Source organism: Propithecus coquereli, unplaced genomic scaffold, assembly GCF_000956105.1.
Source record: "Propithecus coquereli isolate 6110/MARCELLA unplaced genomic scaffold, Pcoq_1.0 Scaffold253, whole genome shotgun sequence".
NCBI classification, from domain to species: Eukaryota; Metazoa; Chordata; class Mammalia; order Primates; family Indriidae; genus Propithecus; species Propithecus coquereli.
The window spans coordinates 1,049,401-1,059,306 of NW_012148097.1; the positions used below are offsets into that span (position 1 = coordinate 1,049,401).

The window sequence follows — 9,906 nt, forward strand, 5'->3', positions numbered from 1 at the left end:
CGTATTTTAGCATGCATCTTTTTAAAAATAGACATATATACAGTGTACACGTATATATATGTATATATATATGTGTTTATGTGTATGTGAATAATTATTACAGCTAATAACATTCTACGAGGGTTCCTAGGAAGTATTACTTAATGATCCATCTTTAATCAAACTTCCCCAATGTCTAAAAAATATTTTTGTAGTTTGTTTGAATTAAGCTCTATATATTAAATTTTGTTGTCTTAAGTCTTTTTCTCCAGAGCAAACCTCTTTATCTGTTTTTGTCATGCCACAAACTTGTTGCTGGAACTGAATCATTTGCCGCACAGAATTTTCCATGTTTGAATTTTGCTGATTCCATACCCTGGTGTCATGAAATATGTTTCCCTAACACCTATGGTGTTTTCTGTTAAGCAGTTAGTTAATCTAGGGACTCAATCATATTCAGTTTCAAGTGTTTTCTTTCTGGTGGGGGTTAGGGGGTATGGTAAAAATTCTTCATAAGTCATGCTACGTGCTTCCCAGAGCATTCATCCTTTCGAGAGATGCATGTTTAGATTCATCAGTAAGATCAGGTTTTGTGAGTCTCCTCCATCCCTTACGAAGCTCCCCTCTTAACCAATTATTTCAGCCTCGATCCGTTGTTTCATTAGGGATTGCAAAATGGTGATATTCAGATTCTATCCTTCCTTCTGCATTTATTAACATCAATTATTTTATAAGCTTGAGGTAGAATTCACATAAGAAAGTCTGGATACCTATTCCAAACACACAAATTTACCTGGGTGTGATTTACACTTGTCGGGTCCAGCCTATGTTAAAGATGCTTTGCTGTTCTCATACCAGGCCTGGGAGTAAGTGCCAGGCTGATTACTAAGTGGGTGGATGGGGAGCGTGGCCTTCCTGAGATTATAGCCATGGGGAAGGGAAGTCCTTCAGTGGAACAAACCGACCAGGGAGGCTGGGTGAGCACACACACCTACAAACACATTCACAAGTATTTTTCACTGAAAGGAGACAACTTACAGCTTCCCTTCTCCTGTCAGCCGTGAGCCACAAACCAGACGTGATAAATGATGCTGCTGTGTTCATATGTGTCCCAGATTTGTTTTAAAAATCATTTTCAATTCAGCTAGTTTTCTCTTAACATTAAAAGATTGGAAATTGTTTTTTGGTCTGTGTCAGAGATTTGTGTCTGCATCATAGAACTCTGATTCTCAAACTACTGATGCACTGGAATCATAAAATGTTTAATGAGACATATCGATTTAATTGTGCTGCTTGGAACTTAAAGAGCCAGAGTTTGTCGGCTTTTTGCTGACAAATGTCATCATTTACAGGCTGATCTTTGGTGCTGATGATGTTCACTGTTGCTAAAAATGTTGGGAAATGAGGTATGCTTAGCGAAACAAAAGACATTTTTTTCATTTAATTGATTAAATTACAGTTTAAGAACAAAATACACTTGCAAGTATTTGGAGAGAGCCTGGTTTGGTAATGGTCATTATGCTTAAATCCTGACACAGAGGATGCTGTGTATCTGGACAATGAGAAGGAAAGAGAAGAGTATGTCCTGAACGACATCGGGGTAATTTTTTACGGAGATGTCAATGAGATCAAGACTAGAAGCTGGAGCTATGGTCAGGTGAGCCATTTACAATCTGTCATTGTCAAGGATATTTTTACTTAATATTTTTTTGTCACGTGTATCCCTACAGGGTGCCATAGATCAATATTAGACAAGCACAATTTCCTGCTTTTCAGGATCCGAGACTCCAAGGCAGAGCGCATAGCAATAGAGACTTATAAAGACAACTGAATAATTTATCAGCTGAAACCACATATCTGTGGTTATTACAATGTTACAGAGCAGAAAGATTCCACGGATAATGTGGCATTCTATTGAGAAATGCTTTCGCATCTTAATGCAGTGAAATCTCATTAGCTCGACCTGGAATGGACCGAAGTTTTCCTTTTCTTATATAGAAAAGTATTTTGATAATGATGCAAAGAATACAGCAAGGTGACTGCCCAACTCAAAGAAATAACTTTTCTTTTTAAAGTATTAGTCTAGGATACTGCTAATTAGAAAAGGATGTTACCATTTTGTCAAAGAAGGGCCCACTGGGCTTTGTAGAAACATTTTATCAGCTGCAACCTCAAGTTACTGTCTAGATACAAAGCAGCCAATGATATTTTTTAAAGATATTCAATAATTCAAATGATTTCAGTTTGGTGTCTTTAACAATGGGGCAAATGAATGATATTTTACCATTTTTTCCATAAATGCATACATATCCTGTGATTCAAAAGTGATTTTAATTAGCAACATGAGAGGAGGGAAGTGTGCCATCTCCCAGGGAGCTTTGGCTGGCGAGACTAGACTTGTGCATCACTGCTCTGGGTGTCCAGGGGAGCGATTTCACAGAATCTGACTGCACCAGGTCACACGGTACTTTCTTGGCTCCAAGTCCCTTGCTTTGACTTCCATATGGAATCTCCCTGTGTCCCTCACCACTGCTCCAGCCTGACCATTGGTGCCTGTGCCATCCTGCCTACCTGGCACTGTGGCCAGCATCTTCACCCTGACTCCTGGGGATTACACGCCCAGTGCTCAGGCTTTCCTGCCTGCGTTTCTGATGTCCTGCCAAGCCATGATCTACATTTACTTCCCCTGTCTTTGGATTCCTGCCTGGCTCCCTGGTTACAAGCCCTCCCCTTCCTCAGTGACGTGCAAACTTTGACTACTGTCCCCAATTCTTAGCCTTTAGCCTAGCGGTTCTATTTATGGCCCCAATGTGACAATCTGTAGAAAGCTAATAAAGGAAAAGGTATCACTGTGTGCAGCAAGGAGAACTGGGAAAGTGTCCCTGCACAGTCAGGGCACTCCCCATGCCTTCGGGTGGGCACCCACAAGCGGAGGCACTGTCTGCATCTACTGTCATTCAAAGAGGCCTTTGATTTGGGTCCTTCAGCCAAAATAACCAACCAAGCCAGTTGTTTGCAGTGATGCAAGGAAACAACTAGTTCTATGACTACCTCGTTAACTCTCCAGCTAGTTGCTGTTATATCCCATAAACACAGCTGAAAAATGCTGCTTAATAAGAACCAGAGTAAGGTATTTATATACCTGAAGAACTAGGACGGTTACCCATGACTGCATCCATCCCATCAGTGTGGGCTACACTCAGAGCTGGTATTCTAACTGCATTTAATAAATAATTACAGGTAATTAGCCATTAAGATTGTGGTTTCTGTCACAAGTATGTGGGTAGATAACAGGTAAGGTTTCTGTGTTCAAGGAAATCTCCTATTGCAGTGAGCTACAGTGTAGGTAAAATCTTCCCATTTTGTCATTTTATTACTGTTTGGTTTTTATTCCTTTTTAAGAAAATTCTGGTATTGCCTTTGGCTAGCATTTCTTTCTAAGGAAATTGAACTTGTACCAGGCTCTTCCCTGCATAGTGTAATTAATCTTCTCCAGGACTTTCTGCCTTCTCCCCGACCCTGGAGCCACCTTGTCTCAGAAGAGGGAAAACTTAGAGGCATGGTTGTTACTACATGAGAACTCCTACTATTCTGGGTCCAGCTAACTAGGCCTGAAGTACCTTTCTGCAGTACATCTGAAAGCCGTTTATTTTTGAGATGCTTGAGGACTTGTGTTACTTGTGAAGTCTTGAGACTCTGGCCTGACTCTGGTAAATCATCCGTTCCTCCACCTTGGGCACTGGAGCCAGTATGTTGGAGAGATCTTCTAAATTAACTTGTACCACTTTCTGAAGAGCTTCAAGGCAGTTCATGATCCCTGAGCACATCAGCTTTCTGGTAGTTCTGCTTATGTTTCTGGCTTGCTTTTTATGTTCTTATTCCCTTCACTGAAAAATAAAAGAGGATGTCCCCTTCCTTTCACTTCAATATTTCATGCTCAAGATTATGGGAGATTACTATATCAGATATACACATTTCTAAAGCTTAGGTTATGGTTTCATTTTATTTTTCATCAGAGAATATCTTGTTTGCAGAGTGGACATTACATAGTTTCTCATTTTTTTCCCCCAAATAGTTTGAAGATGGCCTCCTCGACGCTTGCCTGTTCGTGATGGACAGAGCACAGATGGACCTCTCTGGTAGAGGTAATCCCATCAAAGTCAGCCGCGTGGGGTCTGCGATGGTAAGCAATAGCTAGCGACTACGAAAATCTAGGGCGTATGTCATTTGCCTCCGTCTGGATGCCAGTTCATCAAGAGCTGTTGACATGATGACTTATACGTAACAAACTTTTATTTGTAAGATTCTGGCTTATGATACCTAGTGTAGCTCTGGGAGTTCCCTGAGCTTGTCCTGTGCTATAAAACACAGTTCCCGTCTCAATATGGTATGTTTCTTTGGCTTCAGACACCTGGTGATAGATACCAGATACTATAGCCCAGTTATTCTTAAGAACCCCTTGGCTGGGGACTGAGAAGTAACCATGACAAAAATGTCAGTGACTATAATCAAACAATGTATCAACCAAATATCAAGGAGTACAGAAGAAGATGTGCAAGATGCAGCTTTTCTTCATTTTCATTAATAGTAAGAGTAGCAAAATGAATGACTCTATCCGACAATCGTGGCTCCTGTTACAATGATACCTCACCACAGGGCTTCCTCACTTATGAGTGGGTACTGATTCTTGGTGGCAATCCTGTGAGGTCAGCAGGATGGGTATGCATGCCTCATGAGCTTTTACAAGTTAGGACACAGGTGAGGACAGCTTGCCAGTGATAAGCCTCAGCTAGAGTCCAGGTCTGCTGACCTCAAATCTAGACATTTTCTACCTTCCATGTTGCTCTCTGTGGGAGATCCTGAACATCTTTGGAAATGCAAAGATCCTTCAGTGGAACAGTTTGCTGAGAGAGGAGATAGAACTCCCGCGAGTGGGAAGGGTGGGGCCAGGCATGGGACGTGGATTCATTGTGGTGTCGAGTCCCTGCAGAGTCCTGCACTGAACTGATATACCCAGCACCTAGCACCAGTCCTTGGAGTGGAAAAGCATATCAAATCTGGTTCAAGAGTAGAATATTTCTGAAGAAACATTAAGCTGGGTGGCATTTCGTACAATCAAAGACTAAGGCAAAATCTTTGTATTGCAAGTTTCCTTAAGTTTTCTAAAAAATTCCCTCTTCGGAAGAATTTTATCTTTGAGTTTGGTTTTGTATACTCTTTTGAGTTAAACAAAATCAATATCGTTCATACAAAATATTAGACTGAGAATGATGCGAAATGTAATTTCTGGTTAGCTTTTAAGAAGGGTCATTTTTATTTTATTAATAACTAAGCTACATGTAAATTTAAGAAACAGTGGAGCTTAAAAAGTGAAGGTGGAAACTAACATCTAAAGGCAGTTTTGTTTTCTGTTAGTTTATGTTGCAAAGTGAAAAGACAACAATGGATTCTAAAGAATGTAGGACTCTCTTTGTAATAACCATATATAGCACCACGTATTAGGCCTGCAGTCAATCACTATTTTTCCTGTTTCACAGACAAGATTTCCCTTTTCGTTCTTCTTTGAAGTTACTGTGGCCAAGTTTGCAGTGAGGAGGGAAGCGCTAGCTAGCAGTGATTAATGTAAATTAATTTCTTGTTGAGCTTTCCAAAATGGCATGCTCATCAGCCTAAGCTTACTCTCACATTATATGTATTTTTACTAATCCAGAAATCAGAAATCACTGTCTAACACAAACCAATGCAAGAGGGACAAACGCGTGAAGCAGCTAACCCAGTGCTGTCTGTGATGGCACCTGGCCAAGCAGAAAGCTGTTAAGTAGTGAATAAGCACATAATCCTAATGCGAATGGCCTTGAAATTTTATTAATCATATAAAGCTTATGAAGTTCTAATTTTGAAAATGTATACCTCAATTAAAAGGTTTAGAACTAGACAGAGAGAAACTATCTGGAGATTGGTTTGGTTTGGTCTGGTTTTATTTTTGGAGGGGGAGGCCTTGGGTGTTAAGGGGTAGAGCGCTTGCCTGGGCCATTTAGAGCAATAGCTCTATTGCTACCATGCCAGTGTTTGCAGATGCAAAATGTCTGATAGTTTTCAAAACCCTTTCATCTCTATTATCTGCTTTATTCCTTAGAATCTTTTCAAAATCTATTCAGTTATAATGAATTTAAAAACTAACATATTGAGACTCTAAAAATCTATAAAAAAGATGATAGAAAAGATCAACTCTTCTTTGGCCATTCGGGCTGTTGTTCTCCCGTTCAAAAGTCCAGAAATCTATGGTGAAATTTCTGAGTGTAGTTAAACAAAAATAAAGAACAAAAAAACCTTTAGACTTCTCAATTAAAGATTTGTCCCAAAATGTGAAAAGATGTATTCAGAGGGCCTAGGAAGAAAATGTTTTGAAGTTGCAGGAGTCTAGCCAGAACCCCGATTCCCAGGGAGATGGCACCTGGGTGTCTTCTAGAACGGAGGCTGCTGTACGGTTCTTTCCTGAGTTCCTCTCAAACCTCTCCCCAGCCTGGTCACTGAGGCTGCAAATCCCTTTCTCAGGATATAAATGCTGGAACAGAGATACACGTGACCTGCAAATTCCCGGAAATGGTAACACACTGACTTCAGTGCATGATGAGAGTGAAGGAAGGGGGAACTTTCCTGAGAGCAGGGGTTGCCAGGAAAGAGTGGGGCTGAGGAACTCAGCCCTCGCCAGGTGTCTGAAGAGGGTGGAGCCGAGTGGGGACAAGGCACAGGAGCACATGACTGGGGCTCCAAAGGCAAATTTGTTTACTGTGGTCAAGGCCAAGTCTAGCACTGAAGGTTGACAAAGAGTTTGCAGGGAACAGGTGGGTGGATGATGCTAAGAAAGGAAAAAGAAGCAAAGATAACCCAAATTGTGCAAACTTTTTAATGATAATAATAATATGAATCTGGATTTTAAGTGTACAATCCCCTCATAAAAACGTTTATTGTCCAGTAGACAACCTTGGATAATCACTTGTTGCAGGGGCTGTCCTGTGCATCCGACAGGTAGGTGTTCAGCAGCACCCCTAGCTTCTACCCAGGAGATGCAAATAGCATCTTTTCCCTACCAGTTGTGATGACCAAAAATGTTTCCAGATATTGCCAAATATTGCCTGGGGGTAAAAGTCACCCTTAGTGAGGACCATAGCACTAAACCCCTCTGGTGGCTCAGTTTCCCTGCCTGTGGAATATCAATAACACTCTCTTCTCACCTGTGTAGAGGATCTTAACTCATTCGAAGCCACTGGTTTTCATTCCTCTGTTGGAGAGAAAGTGGAGGCAGCATCGTGTGGGAAGAGCCTTCACCCATGTCAGCTCAGACATTGGTTCTGGGTCTGCTGTTAACTTCGTATGTGACCCAGGATAAATCACTCACCTCTCCTTACCTCACATCTTCATCTTTCAAATGAAATTTTATCTCTGTACTCAAACCACATTTGTTATTCCCAGTGGCATCAAGAATATCCTTTTATTCTTCAAAACAGTGCTCTCCTTTCTTCTATTTTTTCCCTTTATAAATTCAATATCTTCCCTTGTTCTTATTTTGAGTTGCTGTTATTTCACTTTGATGTAAAAGTAGGATAAGTTTATGACATTCTGGACAGCCTTGGGCTATAGGACTTTCCCAGGAGACAGAAATCCAAAAATCCTGCATTCTCATTGTCTGGGGATTAGGCCTGAGATGTTATAACCTTACATAAGCTAAGTTTTATTTAGGCTCTTCTAAATACTGAGTGGTGCATTTTACCGAAGCTATACTGCAGATTGATTTAAAAGAGAAAAAAAGGAGAAGAAATTAGAAAAAAGAAGAAACTTGCCCAAGGTTATACTTCTTCCTTTAAATTGCATTGCTTGATTGCTGTTTTCTTTCCAATGCATTTCTGATGTGACAGTTTCCACCAGGAAAATTGCCAGGAAAAGTTAAGAAGGATGTTTTGTGCCATCTGAAAATTGACTTCACTCACGCGGCATTAATAAAGCATTCCATTGCTGGCCCTCAGTTGCCGTGAGGAAGCCAGACATGGACTCTGAGCTCCCAGTCAGACTATCAGAACAGCTGGGCATGACATGTTATGACAAGAACAGCATGGTCCTGGGGAAAGGGGAAGACTGTGACAATAACCTGGCATTGCTGCAGGGTGGTTACCTGTCTGTGCCTGTTTCTGCCTCATGACTGATTTGATCTGGCAGCAACTGTGGGCAGGGAGTTCCCCCAAGGAGACACAGCTGCTGCTGAAATGGCTGCTGTTACTGCAGATACCCAATCATATATTCACTGTGAAAACCCTAAATATCTCACTTCCATCCAGCTTTGCTCCTGTGGGTAAGATGTTACCAATAAAAGATCTGTGTGGAAATATGCACAGAACTAGCAAGTGAGATCAGGAAGACTCACCAGGGGTCTCCTAAGTGAGGAAGCAGAGGCCCTTTGAAGTGATGTCACTCACATAAAGTCATGCGGCAAATAAGTGGCTGAGCTGGAACTAGATACTGTCCTTACTCTCAGATCATATTACCTTAGAGGGCCACTACCAACACATTATTACCAATAACAATTACTATATCAAATTGAGGAGCTGTCTCCTAGAAAAGAACAGTGAGCCCCAACGGAATAGAGCCCAGATAAGGTGAATTTTGAAATAGGAGAATAAGTAAAGAAAGGTGTAAATCAGAGGATTCGAAACAGTCAAGGCACTGGAACCCTGGAGAAAAAGTGCCCAGACAGGATTAGGTACCAAATATGATAAGATGGTGGTATTGGTGGTGGTGGTACTAGTGATGGTGGTCATGATAAGGGTGGTGGTGACAATGATGACAGTAAAACACTCAATATTAACGCATTCATTCAAGAATTATTTGTTAAGAATCTACCAGTCTAGGCCCTGGGGAACAATTGTGAATAAAACATCATTTATCCCTTCGCAGAGCTCACAGTCTAGCAGAGGAGACAGACTGGTGAGTGGAACATTTCAGCGCAGCATGGCAGAATCTCTGGTGGAAACAGGCACAGGATTGCTGCGTGGGAAAGCAAATCCGAGAATTTAGCTCAAAGTTTTCCCAGGACTAAGCACTGGCCTGACGAGTGTCGGGATATTGGATGAAAGATGGAAGAATGGCTGACAAGGACCCATAGCAATCACAAAATGTGCCACTATTCACAGAAGTCCTTTCTCCATAGCGGAAATGAGATTCGAACAGCCAGTCACCAAAAGCACTGGAGAAAAATGTCGTGGGGGTAGTTTTCTCCTCTGGGGGCTTATTTGCTTTGCAATTCAGAAAACATAAGGTTGCCATGACCAAAGTTTGCTCCATGGGGTCCCAACATTCACAGTTACTTGATCTCATGGTATTTTGATTCAATTATAGTAAGAAAAAAGGTAATATTAATGGGAAAATTTTAAAGGTAGGAGAGGAGAAAAAAATGTAAATATAGTTATGTATTTTAAAATTCCAGTGCTTTCTACTATTGCCAGACAGGACTTTCCAGCTTCCCTTGAGATGCCACGTTTATTTTTAACCCTGGTCTTTTGCTAATATCGATCCATGATGCCATCATTAATCCCCATTAATACTTTGCTCTGACTGTGCCTTTGGGGAACTAAATCCTGATTGAACTTTTTTAACCAACTGATGTTGGATGTACTCTTTAGTTTTATAAAAAAATCTTGAACTCTGGCTAGTAAATCACACTGGCCGCAGCTGGGGGTGGGTCCTGGCTCTCCCTGGGGCCCATGCGAGATGAGCGACTGTGGACCTTTGAGATGAAGTGGACCTCAGTGCTTCTGATCCTCGAGCACCTGTGATCCCACAGATAAACTGAAAATAAAGTTATTTTCACTTTGTCCATCTCTTCCTCCCCTTCTCTTTGTCCCAGTATTTAGAAAGTTTTTCTTCTTTCCACAC

The 9,906-nt window shown here is 41.2% G+C and overlaps 1 protein-coding gene across 2 annotated transcripts in view; it reads left to right on the forward strand.

Moving 5' to 3' along the window:
• The window catches only part of F13A1 (coagulation factor XIII, A1 polypeptide), a 171,947-nt gene that overhangs the window by 77,468 nt on the left and 84,573 nt on the right, over nt 1–9,906 (forward strand). For both annotated transcript variants that reach the window (XM_012647003.1, XM_012647004.1), the window contains 2 exons: nt 1,518–1,636; nt 4,055–4,162. In XM_012647003.1, coding sequence (XP_012502457.1) covers nt 1,518–1,636; nt 4,055–4,162 — 227 coding nt within the window. The remainder of the gene's footprint in view (nt 1–1,517; nt 1,637–4,054; nt 4,163–9,906) is intronic.